At 38.6% G+C, this 21,619-nt stretch overlaps 1 protein-coding gene across 2 annotated transcripts in view; it reads left to right on the top strand.

Annotated features, from left to right (window-relative positions):
- The first annotated feature begins 12,670 nt into the window (after window positions 1–12,670).
- PLXDC2 (plexin domain containing 2) overlaps window positions 12,671–21,619 on the top strand; it is a 286,125-nt gene continuing 277,176 nt past the window's right edge. For both annotated transcript variants that reach the window (XR_008354366.1, XM_053468192.1), the window contains exon 1: window positions 12,671–13,751. Coding sequence is in view for 1 of the 2 variants with exons in the window: in XM_053468192.1 (XP_053324167.1) it covers window positions 13,547–13,751 (205 nt within the window). In the remaining variant the exon portion in view is untranslated. The remainder of the gene's footprint in view (window positions 13,752–21,619) is intronic.

The raw sequence follows: 21,619 nt of genomic DNA, 5'->3' as shown, positions 1-21,619 counted from the left end.
TGCTGTGTGGTCATTTGAATATACGGAGCCTGACACGGCACATGCTTCAAAGTGACAGCTTTACTGGAAAACCTACTGTCGGTCTTGATAAACAGCCCCATTATTTGGGTTACTGTAGTCTAGAAAAAAATGCCACATCAATTTTAGATGTGCGCGTCTGCATTTTTTTTTTTTGTTGAAAAAGTGGAAATAGAGACAGATACTGAAATAAGATTAAAGTTTAATGAAACACAGAAAGGTGTAGTAAGAGTATCGCAGATACACAATCAAACTGACAAGGAGATGAAAATGATAAGTGGAAAATCCTTAACGTAATCGTAAAAGGAACAATCGTAACACAAGAAAAAATTAGATTTTTTTTCCCATTGGGCAATGTACACAACCCATTGTGGCCAGTGTGTATTTTGCTATATTTAAGATCAGGGGGGCAGCAAAACTTATGTTTTGAGAAAAGTTCTGCGTTCCAAAGAAATAATATAAATTATAATAATAATATAATAATAATAACGTTAAACATTGCCCATGTTTAATTATCTAAATAACATTGCTGCTGAAACACAGGAGACTGGATTTAATGAGCCCATTACAATTGATAGTAGGAGTTTATGGTTAAAAATCAGTCACCTGTTCCAGATTATTTCCTGCAGGGGAAAAAAACTACTAAGGCAAAGCAATCCACTAAAAATAATAATAATGTATTTTAAACGTCAGCTCACAAGCCTCTCACCTGGAGCATAGGCATCAGATATATATATATATATATATATATATATATATATATATATATATATATATATGACAGAAGCACTGTCATTTTATGTTAGCTTTGTAATTTGGCTTTTTTGGATTACCTTACGTTTTTAGAGAGACCGGTTTATTGTTTTATGCAGTTACCTTGGCACGTGCCATCTTAGGTCATAACAGTAACTTTAGCACAATATGTTTTTCCTATTGTAAGACCTTGGCACAGAGTAACCTCTCATAACTTTTGGTTCACGTTACTGAACGTTCTCTTTTAGAAGCTTCTGAGTTCTGACAAGGAATAAAAAGAAGCAATCTGTAAAGGCCTTCCCTCTGATATTGCTTGAATGGCAGGGGAGACGATTCTATACAAAAGGAGCTTAATGCTTTTTTTCACAAAAGTTACAAACTCTGCAAAAACAATAACGCTTTATTAACTTTTAGAGCAAGAAACATGTTTTGTGAATATTCAGGAAATTGTCGTAGAAGGATGCTGTAACTGCAAAGTTAACTTCATTTTTTAGTATTTTATGCAAAAGGTTGTGAAAATCTGAAAATAGCTTTCATGGGGTAGTAATAGCAGGAAATGTTTTTAATGAATGTTGTGCCTCCCAACTGTTTATACTTGCATGGCAGGAAAGACGTGCTGTACAGTCATATCCTAATACAGTGGGAGTCTAGGGCTACCTAAACCATTTGACGGGTATTTTTAATGGCCGCCAGTCCATCAGGCACAGTTCGGAGGCTCCTTTTAAATCCCGAACAGCCTCATTGTTAATTAATGTCTGACAGTGACTGTAGCTGTCGCCAACTGATAATTGGCAGTTAATCTAAGTCTTAATTAGAAGGATGGTTTACATTTCTTCATATTCTGGGGGAGGTGAATAAACTGACTGATTCCCAGAAAAAAATATGCAATTAATACAAAGTGCAAAGAAAGTTGAAACAGAATAGATTTATTTCTATCTATCTATCTATCTATCTATCTATCTATCTATCTATCTATCTATCTATCTATCACTCTTTTTCTAATATGGACAGTTGTAAGTGTTGTGTTAATGAGATTCTGTTCAAACATCCTTTGATTACAGATAAGCCAAGATGTGAGCTGTACAGGTTCACCTTGATAGTCGAGGAATAATGATAAACCCCACATTTATGTCTGTATTTTCAAGAAAACAATGGGTCTGACCATATTATTATATAATATATATGACAGGAGGGGGCTGTGCATCCAATGAACAAGTTATAGGGCCCTAGAAAGTGTGTGGAAAGCATGTGGAGGAGGGGAGATGTTCTTTGTAGTTGAGGGAGAGGTGTGCATGTGCTGAAGATCTATAGATTGAGGCGGTAGCGTGTGGTCATTTTAGGTTCTATCGGGTAAGAATCTGTAAAAAGAAGAGGGTTTGATTGACACTGTCTGGCTCACAAAAAACATGAGCAGGTATATTTTTTTTTCTGATACAGCTACTGGGAAGTCCAAATGTCATCACTCTAAAGATTTGGCCTCTCTCCTCTACTCTCCTTTTGTCCTTCTATCTATTCTTTATTGCCTTTTGCTCTCATCTTTTCTTTTTTCTTTCTCTATCCTTATTCCCATTTTACTCTTTTTTCTCTATTCCGTCTACTTTATCTAGTTTGTTCTCTCTCACTCTCTCTCTCTCTTATTTCCTTTTTTCTCTTCTCTCCTTTCTCTGTTTTGTCTCCTGTCTTCTTTTTCTCTCTTCTCATTCTTCTTTCCCCTCCTTTCTGACTTTACCCTCCTCCTGTTTTCCTCTTTTTTTTCTTTCACTCATCTCTTTTATTCCACTCTACCAAAACAAACATTTTAGCTGTCATCGGTAATACTGTAACCATTGTTTCATTCACTTAAAATACTCTTAATTATTTTCTCATCATTCTTAAGCACATAGGTTATATATATCTTGTAGCAGGATGGCCCGATCAAAACAAGAAACTCCGAACACCAGCAGAATAAAAGCAAGATGTGCTTTATTGCAGATTTGTACAGTCCACAGCGATGCACTTCATAGTGTAAATAAACCAAAACAAAAACAAATCCTTTTGATAAAGTCTGAGGGCCTCTGGCTTGCTTGCCTGCCTCTCACCCTATTTCCTGACAACTAATGCCTCTAACGGCCGCCCCTTTAAGCACCTGAGTGCAGGTTAATTGGCTCCACCTTGCTGACCTCCAGCAATTAACCCTCCCCATGCTGGGAATAATGAGCGTTCCAATCTGCCACTTATGTAGACAGACTCCATTACTTTGCCACAATATATACCGTATTTGCTCGATTATAAGACGAGGTTTTTTCCAGAGCAAATGCTCTGAAAAATACCCCTCGTCTTATAATCGGGGTCGTCTTCTAATCAGACCCCAAAAAAATGCTGGCGCCATGCTGCTTACCGGTCGCGAGCAGCGTCTCTTCTGTTAGAAGCAGGGCAGGAAGCTTGCAGCGTCCTCACAGAACTCTATCTCCCCCCTCCCTCCTCTGAGGGCGGGGCCAGAGAAGTTGCTACAGCCGGTCCCCTGCAGAAGTCTGCGAGTGGGAGATCTGCAGTTCAGGTGAGGGGGTGGGGGAGGGTTTTTGAGTATGTGTGAAGTGTGTGTGATTAAGGGAATGAATGAGTATTTAAATGTTTGTGAATGAGTGTGAGTGTGTGTGTGATAGCATGGATGTGTAAGGGGGGTGGGGGTTGTAGCATGGCATATGGAGGCTGTAATCCCACTGCTATCATCCCCAGGTTCCAGCATGTACTGGCTGCCTTGGCTTGATAGGAGTGTGATTGCTGTTAGCAGTTTGATATATATATATATATATATCAAACTGCTAACAGCAATCACACTCCTATCAAGCCAAGGCAGCCAGTACATGCTGGGTTAAAAGGCATATCATGGGGCTGAGTGGCATATAGGGGGTTAAAATGCATTTCTGGACCTCCAGAAATGCATTTTAACCCCCTATATGCCACTCAGCCCCATGATATGCCTATATACCTCCAGAAATGCTTTATACCCCCCTATATGCCACTCAGCCCCATGATATGCCTTTTAACCCCCTATATGCCAGAGTGGCATACAGGGGTATAAGGCATATCATGGGGCAGAGTGGCAAATAGGGGGGTATAAAGCATTTCTGGGGGCAGAGTGGCATAACTGGGGGGGGCAGGTTGGCAAATAAAAGGAAATTTAAAAAATATATTTTTCTCAATCATAGCTTTTATTAAACATGAAAATAATTTACATGAATTAATATTTACTGGTAAAACTTTTTCCCTATAGGGTAGTCTTATATTCAGGCTTTTTGTTTTTTTCCTAAATTAATATTTTGATTTTGGGGGGTCGTCTTATAATCGGGGTCGTCTTATAATCGAGCAAATACGGTATATATCGCAGTAGCACAGACTGAACAGCTACCTTGTACATAACGAAAGCAGGCTTTGTAATAAGACACATCCAAATGGTATTTGCAACTCAGTAGGGATGTTGTGGCAGCATTTTAATAATCTAGTACAATGCTTGGCCAAAAATACCTAAAAGATACCTAAACTTGTTTGAATATAAAAAACAAAAAAACATCTACAATGACATTGCAGTTTTGGCTCATACGGACAGGTGAAAGCTGAATTGTGTGTTCTTACAGTGACGTTGTGTCTATTTCAGAAGTTCAGTAAAACACATTAACCTGTATCGGAGAAGAGGGCTCGGTAGATGACAATGTAATCATTGAGAGTGAGGAAGCGGCATCCAAACTCCACAAATTAAATACTTTTACTTATCTTATAGACTCAACAATAACCCAAAGATAGAACATTTAAACATACAATCTTCACAGCATTTAGGACATAACTTAATATTCAAGATTATTATTAGTACATAGATAATGGGCAAATGCATCATCTTATCATTTAGTCAAGGTCAAATTTGTATGACCCTTGTAATCAATAGGAACATACTAAAAATAACAAGTGATCTAAGAATAAAAATTATTTTTACTAAAATCCAAATTTTTACTAAAAAATCACTTTCCTATCTTTCCTTCTGTGACTTCATCATCCCCACTTTATTTAGCATCCAAAACCAAAACAACCAAAGAGCAAATAGACCATTCAGGCATTTCTAAGGCTGATTTATTGAGACATGGGGTTTTCGCCGTTATGGTTAAGATTTAATATCTCTGTTGGACATTGTCTCACAAATAACTCTCCAAATAAAATGGCTTAATTTACTAAACTGGTATAAGGTTATAATCTTAAATTAATTTATGTTGCCGCTCGGTTTCTTTTCCTGAATGTTTTATATCTGTTTACATTAGCATTAGGTACTCTTCATACTTACTCACTTTCCCCAAGTCACTCGGTGCCACTCATGGGTTCACAATCTGTGGACAGTGTTTAAAGTTCCGCTCTGCCCCTTTTTCTAGATGCTCAGTGTCAGCTTTTTGCACTGGGACCCAATGCCGGACAGATATGGAATTTCCTGATGCCCCATAAATAAAGTCTAATAAGACTTAAACATCTACATAAGTTTTTCAATTACAAGCATGCTACAATATACACCTCAACATATATTTCGATTTAATAAAATTCATGTATGTTGTTTCTCAAATACTTTAAAACTACTGCAAGTTGTGATATAGAAATATCAGAAAGATAATTCCATAAATAACCTCCAAAGGTACTGCAAAGTATGTTTCCATTTGTCTACTATCTAGCAGAGAGTTTATGGCCAATATCTTCTTTTAAGAAATATAGCGAAAATAAAAACCAATTGCATTGTTCCATTAAGCAAAAATCAATAACATCTTGAATATAGGGGCAGCCAGTAGAATTCTGAAATGGATACATCTAATGTATTCCCTTTGCACTCAAGTTATTTATTTGATAGCAAAATGTGCACGGTGCAAGAATCCTGATACATTATTTGCACTATAGATGGCAGCAGGACCTCAGAGCTTACAATATAAATAAAGTGATTCAGAGATCACATCAGGTATTTCTTGGATGAGATGATAATGCTCTGACACCAAGAAAATGAAACAGGTAGTGAATGAAGTGGTAGTGTATCAGGACTGGCTCAAGATATTGTGCTGCTTGAGTACAAGGATGAAATGCTGCCCCTCAAACCAAAAATACATTCACATCCATTATGCTATATTATCATTAATAAATTCACTCTCTCGGGCTCTCTCACACAGGGCCACCATCAGGGGTTACAACTACAGTTACAGTTGTAATGGATCCATCTATCCTAGGGGCAGGCTGCCCTGGGGGTCTGTGTACTGGGAGTCCAGGTTCACAGAGAAGCGGAAGAAGACAGAAAAAAAAAGACAGAAGCAGGAGGCAAGAATAATGTTGATAGATTCGCTTTGAAGGAGAGGTGCAGAAACACTTCTCTTTCTCCATGAATCTACCCGAAAGAACATCCTTAGGGCTGTAGTGTACTATGAAAAATCCAAATCACTAGGCAACAGCTTTCAATGATCAGTGTCACGTTCCCCCCTACTAGCCTGGACTATGCGATGATTATACATTGTTGTGTTTACCTGCAGCCACTAGTGGCCAGCCTTCGCTGAGCCATGTTACATGAGTGTAGCCCTGTCCTTATATGTCTGCTCGGCCCTTCAGTCTGGTCCTTTGCATTGTGGTATATATACAGTGCTGCTGTTTCTCTGCTTCCTGGCCCGGTGCTGTTTTTTAGCAGCATTCTGTAGAATTCTACCCTTTTTTGACCCAGCTTGTCCTGACCTTTATCTCTGTTTCCAATCTGGCTATTGTTCCTGTGATCTTCTGATGCTGACCTGGCTTGTCCTGACTTTGCCCTCGACTTTTGATTTGGCTCTTGTTCCTGTGATGTTCTGGCTCTGACTATGTGTGCCCTGTCTAGGGCTTCCAGTCGTATTTCTGTTGTGTGCCCTGTCTGAGCAGTTCCAGCCTGGTGCCCTGCTAGAGGACCATGTCTGCTTCAAAGTCCCCCATCCAAAGTCTGGTCCAAGGTCCCCTATCTGAAGTCTATCCTGCCGTGCTGCATTTATCACGCTTTTTAACCGGTACGGTTTCTCCTGTTCTGACAACACACTCCAATATAGACTGATATCTGTATATGTATATCCAGCCTTGTGTGATTTTATTTGCCCGTCTGTACCTACCTACCAGGTATCGTGTACATGATGCATCGTGGGGTACAGACAGAGGCCCTGGCATCCCTTGCAACTGGGCTCCTACTCAACCTGCTTGTCCGGTTCCTGACAGATAGATTATACTTATTTATTCTCCTTGATTTTCGTTTTCAGCTAAATACCCAACTAAGTGCCATTCATCTGTGCACAGCTTCCCAACCCAACGTATATCAAGCTGATGCTGCAGAAATGCTGCTGGTGGCTGCTTATTGCAATGCCTGAACTGCAATGAGACTGGAAATGAGCTACTGACTTTTACAGCAGAATAATTAGAATAATAATATTAATGTTGGAGTAAGGAGAGTGATGGCTGGCAATTTAGCTGAGTAAGCTGTTTCTGAGAAATCTGTAACATTGCACATAAAGAATCTGTTTAAAAGGCAACATCATTCTTGAGTATTATAGGTGAATTTTATGGTGTGGTGTTTTCAGGCCCGGACTGGGACAAAAAATAGGCCCGGGCATTTAAGCCTGAGCAGCCCATATTTATTTATTTATTTATTTATTGTTAAAGCCCACCCTTCATGTACCATCTTTGCATTTAATCATTCACACAAATCATTAACACATTCATTAATGCAGTCTCACAAATCATTCAAGCAATTCATCCACACATTTATTCATTAATTGTCATACGCATTCACACTACCCCCTCTCATCATCTTATCTGCCCCTTCTCACTATGTTCCCCCTTTTCACTATGGTACAGCATAACACCTATCACTATATACTGAGGCACACATTGACAGTGGTACAGCGTAATCCCTATCACTATACATTGAGCCAGACATTGACAATAGTGCAGCATAACACCAATCACTATATACTACGCCAAACATTGATGTGGTGTAGGCCTACCACTTCATTGTCTGGCTTAGTAGTAGGGATGCACCGAAACGAATTCTGGACTGAAACCGAAAATGCAGCATTTACCTGTCCGAAACCGAATATGACCTCCCCACACCATAAAAAAATCTAACACTTTTATTTAAAGTAAGTAACACACCAAAATAGGACAAAACTATTAAAAAACAATATTATATGTATATATATATGATTGTTAACAGCAATCACATTCCTATCATGCCCAGGCATACCCAGATTCCAGGATGTACTCGCAGACTTGGCATGATAGGAGTATGATTGCCCTATCTACCCCTTCTCACTCCCTTCTGCCCCATCTACCCCTTCTCATTCCCTTCTCCCCTATCTACCCCTTCTCCCTATCTATCCTCTTTCCCCCGTCTCACGCCCTTTTGCCTATCTACCCCCTCCTAACTATCTACCCTCTCCCTCTTTGAAGTTCACTTACCTTTCAGGAGTCCTGCGGTGGGGGTGCAAGGCCTCTGCCTCCCAGCTCTGCCACTGTATGGAACAGTATAGAGTGATGGGAGTTATGATGTACTTTTAGAGCATAATTAGATCATGAAAAAGACATTGGAAATGGTACAGCATAACACCCATCACTCTCACACACTTACCAATCCACACATATATACCAATCCACACCTATACCAATCCACACATATATACCAATCCACACGTATACCAATCCACACACATATACCAATCCACACATATATACCAATCCACACCTATACCAATCCACACATATATACCAATCCACACGTATACCAATCCACACACATATACCAATCCACACGTATACCAATCCACACGTATGCCAATCCACACGTATGCCAATCCACACGTATACCAATCCACACGTATACCAATCCACACATACACCAATCCACACGTATACCAATCCACACATACACCAATCCACACATATATACCAATCCACACACATACCAATCCACACGTATACCAATCCACACGTATACCAATTCACACATATATACCAATCCACACATACACCAATCCACACATATATACCAATCCACACGTATGCCAATCCACACGTATACCAATCCACACATATATACCAATCCACACATATATACCAATCCATACATACACCAATCCACACATATATACCAATCCACACATATATACTAATTCACTCACTGAATATTTTCCTACCTTTCCTCTTTTCTCCTTACAGCTCCTTTTCCTCCTCTTCGCTCCTCTTCTTCAGTTCTTCTGTCTTCTTCCGGTTCAGAGGGCAACAGCTGCTGTGCGCCGGGGTTTGTTGTCAGATCCCGGCACACAGCAGCTGTTGCCGTGCAGATCACAAGGGTTCAACCCGGCTTAAAATCACTCAAGGGAGCCGGAGGTCTGTTAAAGACCTCCGATACCGCTCCCTTGCGATCCTGCTCCTCCAGCGGCGGACATTACTGTCCGTCTCTGGAGGGGTGCCGGGTGCCGCAAGTTGGCACCCCCTGATGAGCGGCACCCGGTGCGGACCGCCCCCCGACCCCTGGAGTGTGGCGCCCTGTGCGGTCGCACACCCCAAAGGCCGGTCCTGCTCTAAGGGGCCGGGAAGCCCCCACCAGGGCCGGCCTTAGGGGTCTGCGGCCGCACAGGGTTTAAATTAAAACATCGGGTTTTTTTTCAACTTTATTTAACATCCTCCATGTTAAATAAAGTTAAAAAAAACTTTATTTAACATGGAGGATGTTAAATAAAGTAAAAAAAACCCCGATGTTTTAATTTATACCCTGTGCGGCCGCAGACCCGTAAGGCCGGCCTTGGTGGGGACTTCCCGGCCCCTTAGAGTGGCGGACCCGGTAGGTAGGGTAGGGGCCTGGAGCTGCAGCTCCATCAGCCCCTAAATCAATGCGGCCCTGCCGTGGCCCGGCCCACCGGGCAAATGCCCGGTGTGCCCGATGGCCAGTCCGGGCCTGGGTGTTTTGTATTACAGGAAATATTTGGTCTTTACAACGAAATTGGTCCTTCAAGCAATTTAGAGAAGAGCACAACATGAAAATTCATCTCGAGGTTATTCTATGGCAAACTCAGCCTTCAGTCAACTTCACTCGTTGATATATGTATTAAGTTGTGCACAGGCTTATTGTGGGGGTTTTAAAAAGAAGCACTTCCATGTATTGATCTATAAATCTGTAAACAAAAAGGTACATAAAACATGGCGCATGAAAAGTATGAAGATTTGTTGGGTTATTGCCTAAAAATAGCACTTTGCAAAGATAAATATGAAATCATTTCACCAATGTAACATTACAATCATAATTTTAAGAAACTTGCCGTGATTGACTCTTCATATGGCATGGTATAGTCAGGCAATGAATGTTTCATCAAATGCACTGGTAAATGAAGTCCTCAGACTCTGATGTACCTTTATTCATGCAGAGGACTACATTCATGCAGAGGACTAGAATATTGGTAAGTTTATACTGATTGCTCCACATGTTGCATAAGTAAACTGTTACAAATTATTATTTAAAACAAGCAGTCCCATAAAACCCAGCGCTGTATACAGTAATGTAGGTCGGCATTGACAGAAATGTGGTTTTATCTCATTTTGTTCCAATAAGCCTCCTTTATCTGCAGACCTTGAAGCTGCCATTGTTGTCAGGCATGTGATATTTTGGGTAACTTTCCCTACTTAAACACCACACTTAGCTGATCCTTTATGGCAATGCTAATGAAGCCAGTTCCCCCACAGACTACCATTAATCAGAACGTCCATCTGGGTGGTTAACATTGAGCAATTCTACCGTTTACCACAGATAGTATTATAAGGAGTCAGGGTATTTGTCTAGTATATTGAGTTAAGATAACAGAGCTAAAACACATACAAATGACTAATATGCAGCTAATTGAAAACATTATACAAAAATTAGGAATGTTTTTTTCTTTTTCTTTTTTTTTTAAATAAAATTGGCACAATTTTGTTGAAAAGCTAGAATCTGATGCAGAAAATAATGGTAACCCCTGAACAAATGTATACAATATACTGTATGTAATATAACTTATTAAAACATCAGAAAATCATCTAAAATATACAACAATATAATCCTCAATATAAATTGGTGTGAAATGCTTGAAGGGTTCTAGGATTAACAAATATATCCAAATAACAGATTATTCATAGGATTCCACTCTGTTAGTATTATTTGGACTAAAGTTTAGATAAATTAGATAACCTTAGCGACACTAAAAAAAAATGATTAAAAAAATGATTTTTTTTAACTATTTTAATATTATCTAAAATACACATATAAAGTGTATCCATTTAAGGCATGCTAAGGCACAACCTATTTAATTACTATACTTTAATTTTTTTTGTGATCCCAATCAATGACACCAGGTTAGGTATAATGATTGGCACGTAAGATGCTTTATTTCTCTCCTTCGATGTCTATTTCATGGTCAAGACTAAAGCAAATCTCCTATGCATCTGTAACAGCTACAGAAAGACTCTTACATATTGTGTTTCTGATGAATATTTCTTTCCACAAAAGCTGTCCAGTTTGGTTTTATGAAGCTGATCTGCCTACATATTCATCCTGCTCTTGAGATGTTGCCAGTGCTTCCAACAGCAACACCCTTAAATGGCTAGCATAAATGAAGCAACTGTTAAATATGTATTTATATTATATTATATATATATATATATATATATATATATATATATATAGTTTTTGTGACACTAGCAGTCCTCACATACAGTCACCTTTTTCAGATCTTTTTGATTTTTCTTTTAATGGCAAAGCATCCTTAAAACTAAGCAACTGTATATAACACCTAATTCTACCCATAAAAAGTGAAATGCATATTTTCACTTTCAAATGTTAAATAACACCGCAGTCCTAAAATAATTTTAGAGAATCTAAAATTTAAAACCCAAAAATCCACAGATTCGAAATACAAATTCTTAAAATAAATAGGTGGATATGCCCAGTTATTGTATAAAAAAAGGCTGGCAAAGCCTGGTCTGATTCAGCATACAGATTATAGCATCCCTTCAAGAAGTTGTGCAGCATCTGAAGCCCCCATCCTTCTATACATTCTACCATACTAGTGGAGTTTTCCGGCTAGGATGAGATAACTGGATTAATGCGTCTCCAAGTCAAAAAGCTGCCAACTTGTACCAGGGAAACTTACATGAGCTATTCTGTTTGCTTTAGTGATCACAGTTTGGTGCTAAATCCCAGCTTTTTTTTTTTTACAGTAACAGAGTCTCTCCATCCCCCTCCTACCCATAAAAGCACAAGACCAGAATCCTTACATTGTCAATTCATGTCCCCTATTATTGCTCATCTAAAAAAACCTCCTAAAAGCTGCCTGTGTGTTAAATGGTGCCTTTATCTATTTACTGCACAACAGAAATAAGACTGTTTTCTTTAAGTTAAATTGAACAGAGTAAATCAACCAAAATGTGTGTAGCACAGAGGTGTCAGCTCCACAGCTTCAGTGTGAAAGGAAAGAATTTAGAAGTCCCCTAAAGGAAAGAGAAGAGGCAGAAAAAAAGCCATGAGTGGCAAAAGAAAAAAACCTAATTAATCTGCACCAACCACCCTGGGTGTTCTTGAGGAACAATAAGAACAGGGTGGGGAACTGTATTACTTTCCCTTAAAAAATGAGACACAATCTAAAATAAAAATAAATAAATACAAAATAATAAAGTTAACTCTTCTGCAAACATTTATAAACACAGATCGAATGAATGCAAATAGAGCAATAGAAGAAGGAGGTATTTTGTGTCTTGGGTTGTAAGCAGAGAATCTCAACAGCAGCCCCAGCTCTGCATGCAGCCTGAGGAGAAGGGGCGGTGGAAGGAGGAGGAAAGAAGGAGAGCTTGGCAGAGATTCTCTTCTTTCTAGGAGCAATCAGCTTTGGAAGGTGTTAGAACAAGCAGCAGTTAGCAGGCAGAGGAGAAGGTGTGCTTGTGGCTTGGCTAAGGCTGTCCTAACAAACGGGTCAAGAATTAGCAGAAGACTTTCATCTGGAAGTAGAAGGAGGAAAGGGGTCATGGAGATACAGATGTCTTACCCACAGAAAAGTGCATCGATTGGTCAGTTCGCCCCCTCTTGCATGAAGCAGTGAAGTGAAAGGGGGAAGGTACAAAGGGAGGGTATGGAAAGGAGAAAGCAAAGGGGATGAGGAGGACTTGGAGGATCAAACAGACCTTAATCTGCTTTCACTGCATGTAAAGTGCAGATCACAAGTGAAAGGGTGGGAGTGGATGAACTGAGACTCTCATTTTGCAGAACTACTTTACAGCCACTGACATTAAGGTGCCTGGACTTCTGTTTTCAGATGTGATCTTCAGGTGATGACAATTTAAAGTGCATGCTATTTCTTTGGAATGTTTTTATTTTTCCTGATTGCCTGAAATCCTTGCTTCTCCTACTTTCACTGAGCTGCCTGTGAAATACATCACACCGCTCTAAGCTGGAGGACAAAACCTGCTTATCACCAGCCTTGAAGATGACTTATTAAAACTTCACCGATAAAATGGGATTCCTTATTGGAGTTTAGAGTGGACAACATTCACTGTTGCTTCACCCCCACCCTGCTTAATGGTTGCCAAAGGGTGAGGACATAACCTCATACCCTGGAGAGTTATTTTAATGATCAGTATTGTGCCTGGACAAGTTGAATCTGATCCTAAGACCTGATGATTGTCATTCCTTAGCCTCAGTATTCCTGCTCCTTGATCTGTGAATTTAGAAGTTTATTTGGAAGGGTTTGGTTGGATGTATCAGCAGATCCGAAGAAGAAGGGTTGTATTCTGTTTTGGAATTTTGTCTCCGCGTGTGTTTTGGGAAGACGAGAAGAGGAAATCCAGAATTATGGAGATAATCAGGAAAACCAAATCAATGTTTGGAGTTTTATTACTTTTCCCATTGTTGGTGGATCGCTATCAGTTTACATCAGCAGAGGTCGCAGAGCAGCTTTATGGTAAGAACTGTAACATGCATATAATAAAAGATTTCTTTCTTTTTTACAACCAGAATCAAGGGATTGCAGTAACAATGGTGTTGGGATAAAATGAATACAATGTAAGTGCTTTGGAAGGGAAGATACATTATAATGCTATTCCTTGGTGTAGCCATGTGTCTTGTGCTAGGATGGTCAAGGTGGCACTTATCTGCTAAGGAGCGTAAAGTATGCTTCTAAAACACAATAGCTATTTTTTTCCTGTAAAGTGTTCCATATGGTCCCAAATTCGGAGTAACAGAAATGCTCACTGCCTTTTTAATGCCTGCAATGCAAATTAGTGTTGATTTTTTTGTATATTCTGTATTTCTGTGCAGGCAAGGCAGATCAAGAAATAAGTTGTTCGCTATACATATACAATCACATCAAGATGTGCGTTTGCCCATAGATCCTTATCCACAGTACACAAAAATGTGTGTATTTACATAGGCATGTATTTTATGGAGTCCAGTGTTAAGGTGTTATCATGATACTGTAGGTTATTTACTACAGCTGCAGATATGGTACTAAAAGATAATTATATTTGTGTTGCAAACAAGGTTTTAAATCAAGTACACTTGTACAAACACCATAACAAACACTGTAATAACGATATTATTTAGGAAAACATTGCAACTTTAAACCTGGCAAAGGCTGGTGGAAGGATTTTTGCTACCTTAGGCAAAACCTCATTTTGCCACCCTATTGGCTCTACCTTGATTCCCGCCAACTTGGAGCCCTGCCCCTGAGGGTGGAAGGTGTGAGCACATAATACACATGACCACCCAACCCCATGTTGATGGCGCCCTTTGTCCTTTCCTTCACTGTGCTATACCCCCTTCCCATGTAGTTCAGGTATAGATCAAATAAACACCACATGCAGACACAACATTGCAGGTATAGATCAATTGAATAAGACATACAAACTCTGTATTTGCAGGTGAAGAACAAATAAATAATACATGGAAACACAGCATTGCAGGTGTAGAACAACTGATTAACACACAAACACAGCCTTGCAGGTATAGAGCAACTAAAAATCACACGCAAGCTCAGCACTGAAGGTATAGATCAAACAGACTAGGACTGTAACTAACGATTATTTTCATAATCGATTAGTTGGCCGATAATTTTTTGGATTAATCTGATAAAAAAAGAAATATACATTTTTTGTTTATTTAAAATAATTTAATGAACAAACTGGATGTTAAAAACAAACAGCAGGGGCAGCCGGTGAACGTCTGCGTGATCCGCACAGACAAACCTACTTTTGCTGGAGCTTCTATGACTGAGCACCGGAAGGTCAAGTGCTGGCAGTAGCGACGGTTCTCTGCTCGCATCGTGCAGACGCCCACCAGCTGCCAGAGAGGAAGCGCTGCGGGGGATCTGGATCTTAGTGTTATTATCCAACCTCTATTTGAGGTCGGATTATAAAACGAGGGGTATTTTTCAGCGCATTTGCTCTGAAAAAACCTTCATCTTATATTCGATAAAATTTATTCAAGTAATCGATAATGAAATTCGTTGGCAACGATTATTATCAATTTTATCGATTAGTTCGATAACCCAGATTGCACACATAGGATTTGCCCCAGCACCCAGATTGCATGCACAGGACTTGCCCCTGCACCTAGTACATAGACAGGATTTGCCTAGATTGTACCTACAGGATTTACCAAGCACCCATATTGAACTGACAGTTGTCTCCTCTCAGAGTCTCAAGTCTCCTCTCATTCTGGGCTCCTCTCAGTCTGGCTCAGACACACCCTTTATTCATTCTACATACTTTAGGCCCAAAACAGTAAAAGTGTTGGATAGACTGTCAGAACACACACATATACTCTACCCTTACAAACACCTGCTCATAAACACATACATATACACACATCACGCTTGTCCCAACAAAAAACTCCTTTCTCATAATTTCTACCAAGTCTCATTATCTCAAATTTTTTACCCATCTCTACTCTTTCTCATTATACTCCTTAATCTCTCCCCTGCATCTCTATTTAATCATCCACCATCTCATTATCTCTCTTTCTATCTATCTCTTTATTTTCTCCATCTTTCTCACCCCTTACTCTATATCTCTCCCATTTCTCTTTAGTTCTTCCAATTCTCTTTGATCTCTCCTTCTTTGACCTTCTCTATATCTCTCCACCCCTTTTTTGTTATCTCTTCTTTCTTTCTCCCCTTTTCTTTTTATCTGTCTCTGTTCTCTTTATTTTCTCAACCTCTTTTTATTTCTAGTTCTCTCTCTCTTGGTCCTTTCACTGTGCTACACCCCCCTCCCATGTAGTTCAGGTATAGATCAAATAAGCACCACATGCAAACACAGCATTGCAGGTTTAGAACAACTGAATTACACATAAACACAGCCTTGCAGGTATAGATCAACTGAAAATCACAAGCAAGCTCAGCACTGAAGGTATAGATCAAATCAACTAGGGCTCTTTTTCTGTATTTCATCTTTCCCATTTCAAATTATCACTCTTCCTATTTCACTTTATCTTCCCCTTTTATATCTACCTCTACCTTTTCTCATTACCTCTTCTCTTTATCCCTCCCTTTCTCCCTGTCTCCTTTCTACTTATCTCTTAATATACCGTTTCCTCTTTTTCTTTTTTCATTATCACCTTTCACTGCCTCTCCTGTTTTCTCCTTATTTCTCTTGTTTCTCATTATCTTCCCTATCTCTCCCTTATATTTTTCTCTTTATTTATTTTTTACCATCTATTTTATATTTATCTCTTCAGTTTCTCCCTATCACTTACCTTCCTGAAGTCTTCTCATTGCAGGCCTCCAATCATGGCTCCATCGCACGGTGCCCGAGCGCCAGCATTAATCACAGGCAGTATCACGAGAGGCAGTATCAAGTTGTGACTGCTACCTTGCGAAGCTGCCAGCAAATAAGGCTGAGCAGCAGGGAGTCGGGCGCACTATGATCTCCCTAACCTGCCCTGCTCCTCCTGCAGCGGGCAATCCAAGTGCCTTTAAGTGGTCTGCCCTGGTAACTGGTATTACCACACAGCACAGGGCAGCTGGCAAGGGGAATAATAGGTGCTTTGATTTCAAGATTTAGGCCATTACCTAAAGCTTTTTATTTTTACCTACAATTCCATATACAGCCACCAGGGAATCTATAGCAAGAACATGAGGACATACATTTGTTTGGGACAGGACATATGGCTTTGGCTTTTTACCACTGGGCCACTTGGGTAGACTTGCCTCAAATATTGCTAATGCTTCTCTGCCAACTTTGCAACTTTTGTTCTCTCTTCTGTTGGCAAACACAGCAGTCAATGTCACAACCTTTATTATTTAATGACAAGTTGTATGGGATTTTAAACGAGGTACTAGCTGCAATTATACACTTCTCCTATGGCCAGTTGGTAGATTTAATGGTTTACAAGAAAGTAAGAGATGTGATTGAATATTGTTACATTAGTAATATTTTGTTTATATATATTGTAATATATATTGGAAAAACAGCTATAAATTATGTTCAAATTTCTTATAGTTATATCTTTGGATTGGCTTTCTTGTAACAATGGCTGTGGAGTGGGTTGAATGATTGTGCCACACGGTTCTATTTATTTTTATTTAGTATACTATTGCTTTTTACTTAATGTTCTACTAAAACTCTCAAATCTAGAAATTGATTAGGCCCCAAATTGTTCTGTTTTCAGTTTTTTTTTGGTTAAAGTTTGAGAAGTGGTCACCATAGCTGCCAATGGAGTGTTTAGGCTGATAGTACCATTCCATTTGTTATTATGGTAGTAAGACCACTCTTTTAAACCATGTACCAGAATCATTTTGTTCATAACCTCCATTTGTCATGATATATGATACTGCCATAATACTGTTCATTCAGTTCATAATATTATATATGAAATTATAAAGATATACTGTTATAATAATTTGTCCTAGTAATGATGATAGAAAATTGATTCTAGTCATAATGATGGAAAAAGGCCTATTTGCTGATAACTTTTAGTAGGTTTCAGTGCCTTATCATGAGACAGAAAAGTAGCTACAGTACTCCTAGCCAAAAGTAAAGTTTTTGATCCATTTCTAAAAGAAAGATATTTATAAGCTTGGGGCCCTTCCTTCATCCATAACGCTTCATTGAAACAATCACTTTGTTTAAATCATGATGTACAATACTGGGGCACCAATACAAAACTGACCATTCAATATCAATTAATGGTACTTTGTATGTACTTTATACCTTGACTAAAACCCCTTATACAAATGGTACAATATGTAATCTAACCATTTACCCATCTAAAACACACTTACGGGACCAATGACATACCTGGTAAGTCATCAGTAAAAAAAACTATACCATGTCGCTGCTGTTGCTGACCACTCCATGACCACACTTCTACACATGTGATCCTTTCTACAGCTAATCACATGTCAGGGAAGAAACACTTGCTTGTATAGACCACAGTTATCTCTGCTTTCTGTCTCTCACCTCACTGTGATCATAAAGACTCTAACAGGGACATTTTTTTTAAATGTACTTTTTAATTTATAGTGTGTAGTTAGTGTGGTGTGGATTAGTGAGGTATTAGATAGGATAGGGCTGAGAGTTGGTAGAGGATAAAAAAAATAATGAAAAAATAGAAACCTTAAAAATGTAAAAAACTATATAGGAATATAGGGATTCCAAATCAGGGCAAATTGACAGATATATTTGTTGGTGTTTTTCCCCTTTTTATACTAGTTGTGGATAATTTATATAACTGTAAAATGTTTTACAATGTCTTACACGTGTGAATATTGTTTAAAAAAGTTCCACTTATCCTGATTTTTTTTTAAATAATTAAATATATATACAATTTGTGTGGGTGCGAGATACTAGTGAAGGTATAAACAACCAAATATTTTCTCAGCCACCTATAAGTAGAGTTAACACGTTTGACGTGGCTTGCCTTCTTATGGGCAACAAAAGGGCATAGTTATTCTTCAAGCTAATGATTTATTGCAATCTTACATATGGTATTTCACATATATGTGATGTCCAGCACGACAGTCTCTCCAAGTCTAAAAAATATTTTTAAATGGTATTTTTAGGGTATAGTATAATTATAACGTTTATAAGAATTTATTGAAATGTATATATGTACATATATACATTGAAATGGAGTAGATTATATATTTATACCTTGGAAGAGTAGAAGGAAGTAGATTATTTTAACATACATTAATGGTTGATGGGGGAAGCATTATTTAAAAAAAGAAACCTTGATTTGACAATATAGAAGCTATGAAAAATATTTATTAAGAAAGTGTACAATGAAACTGCCTAAACTGTGTTATTGTCCCAAAAATAAACATCCCATATTTTTATTTCGTATTTTTAGAGCACAGATAGGGCTTATTCCTCTTTCAAAGCTGACTGTAGTATAAAGCACATGAAATCTTCTGTGTTGTTCAGCTGGCATTGAGAATGAGTTCAGTTATACCATGCTGGCCTCGGTTTTCCTTAGAGCATCGTTGGATATTATTCATGTCTGCGTGATTTCACTGCACCTTACATGATTAGTATAGCTTCTCCACGGTTACATTTACATATATTGTTCTTCTAGGCACAAAGTCTTTTGTTACTTTATTACCTAAAACAAATATATATATACATTTTTAATGTAACAAATATATATACATTAAAAAGGGTTTATGGAAAAGGGAATTACGTGGGGTTTGGAAAGCTGCAATCATAGCTTTCTGAAATCTGCAATTTTCTCTCTCTCTCGCTCTCTCACTCACACACATTCTCTCACACTCATTCTCATTCACTCACTCTCCTTTTCCTTAATAAAAGCGACCCCATGGACAATTTGTTTTAAAGAGCAATTCCTTTATGTTGAAGAATCATCTTGACCTTGAGTGATCCACATTCAAATCTTTACCCTAGAACAGTCCTTCATGTTGCATATAGAACACATGATTCAAATAATTACTTCATTGCTTCTACACAGACTCATGATAAGAACCCAATAGGTTTAAGTATCACTTTATATTACTTACAGTACATTTAAATTTACAGCTTTTGCATTTAGTATGGCGGCGGTTACTGTTGTAATAAAAGTTTTTATATAAAAGAAGCAACGGAAACTTTATTAAAATCATATAGTACATAGTGATACTTTCATACATAGTACATAGTGATACATTCATCATAACAATAGTGAAATAACTTTAACGTTTATTTTTTCACCTACTCATGGAAACGTTTGAATTTGAAATAGTTTCCAACAATTGTGGCTTCTAAATCTACATTTTTATTCCTTACATTTCAGTTTTATGCATTGGTGAATCAGCTTTTTCTGTGTACCGCAACCACAGGGTTCATAAACTAGCTTAGTCATCAGCTGAAGAAAGAAAAATTTTGTAGCTATTAGGTGGGATGATATTTATCGACCCAGTGCATTTCGTGGATATTTCCTGCTAGGGTATTAAGTTAAATGTTTACGATAGAACTGAATACACTTTAATTTCATCCTAAAATTCTGTAAACCTATGTATTGTAATAATCGATTCCTGCCTACCCTCGGAAGAATGCTTAGAGGCTCCACTTCCTCTGCTTTGATCATGAAGTTCCTTACATTTTAATTGACATTACGAACACCTTCCCTAGTGGTGTTGATTTGTATCACCATTCCAATAAATACTTATTTAATGAAGAAAAATGTTTGCCTCATTCTTTTTTTTCTTGGAACATTTAAATGTCAAGGGACACAAAACCAGCCACTGATTTCTGGTTTCTAGGTTCTTGTCCTAGAAAATCTAAACGCTTCTCAAAATTTCCTGTAAGTTTTATGTGATTGAGCCTCCGGTGGAATTTATGAAATGACAGATCTGCTAAGCTTTACAAAATATCAGATGGTGCCATTAATGTTTTGTCTACGTGAAACAGCACCGTTATGTGGACCTCTCTTTGTATGCCTTCAATGAAGTTCTAGTGAACCCACTGTCTCTGGGTTCTCAGGAGGGAAATTGGAGGCATGAGAGTGGAGGAAAGTGTTAACAGAAAATAAATCTGATAACTTAGAAATTTATTAAATCGAGTTAGTTAGGAATTTGTCTCTTTTTTTAAAAAAAAAATAACGAGGAGCCAGGCTTCAAAAATTGGCAGTTGGAACAATAGCTCATTTCAACAGTGTAATAGCAAAAGTGCTTGCCAAATATACTTGTGTTGATCCCGTAGCATTTTTATTTTCTGGCAACTTCTTCTTTTATTCTTTAAATAGCCAGTTTCAGAAGAGAAACCAGGTGATGTATTCACCTGTCTTAAATTTGGCAGCTTACTCACACTTCAGTGAAAAGTCCAAAAAGAATTCTCTTGACACATAATTACATTGCTGTTCTAAGCCACAAGAATCTGGAATTTAATGTAAAATGCATTCTTTTGGCTACTGCCTTATACTAATGCATTTTGCCCTGACATACAAGTATAACAATGCCTGGTTATTTCTTATCTTTTTCATTTTATAAAATAACTGATATATACATATATACAGAGCCGGCCTTAAGTGTTCTGGCGCCCTGTGCGGACTACTCCTCTGGCGCCTCATCCCAAAAATCTCCCTCCTCTGCCCCTTCTCACTATCTACCACCTCTGCCCCTTCTCACTACCTTCCCCCTCTGTCCCTCCTCACTGCTCTCCCCTGCCCCTTCTCACTATCTACCCCCACCCCTTCTCATTATCTACCCCCTGGACTCTGTTGTATGATACTATCCTTACTTACCTTGTTGCCGGAGTCCTGCGGTGGGAGCGGGAGGCGTCCGTCTTCCCGCTCTGCCACGGTGCGCGCTTCACAGCTGAGCGCCAGAATAATTCC

Source organism: Spea bombifrons, chromosome 5 (assembly GCF_027358695.1).
Source record: "Spea bombifrons isolate aSpeBom1 chromosome 5, aSpeBom1.2.pri, whole genome shotgun sequence".
Lineage (NCBI taxonomy): Eukaryota > Metazoa > Chordata > Amphibia > Anura > Pelobatidae > Spea > Spea bombifrons.
This window is presented reverse-complemented; position numbering and strand designations above follow the sequence as displayed.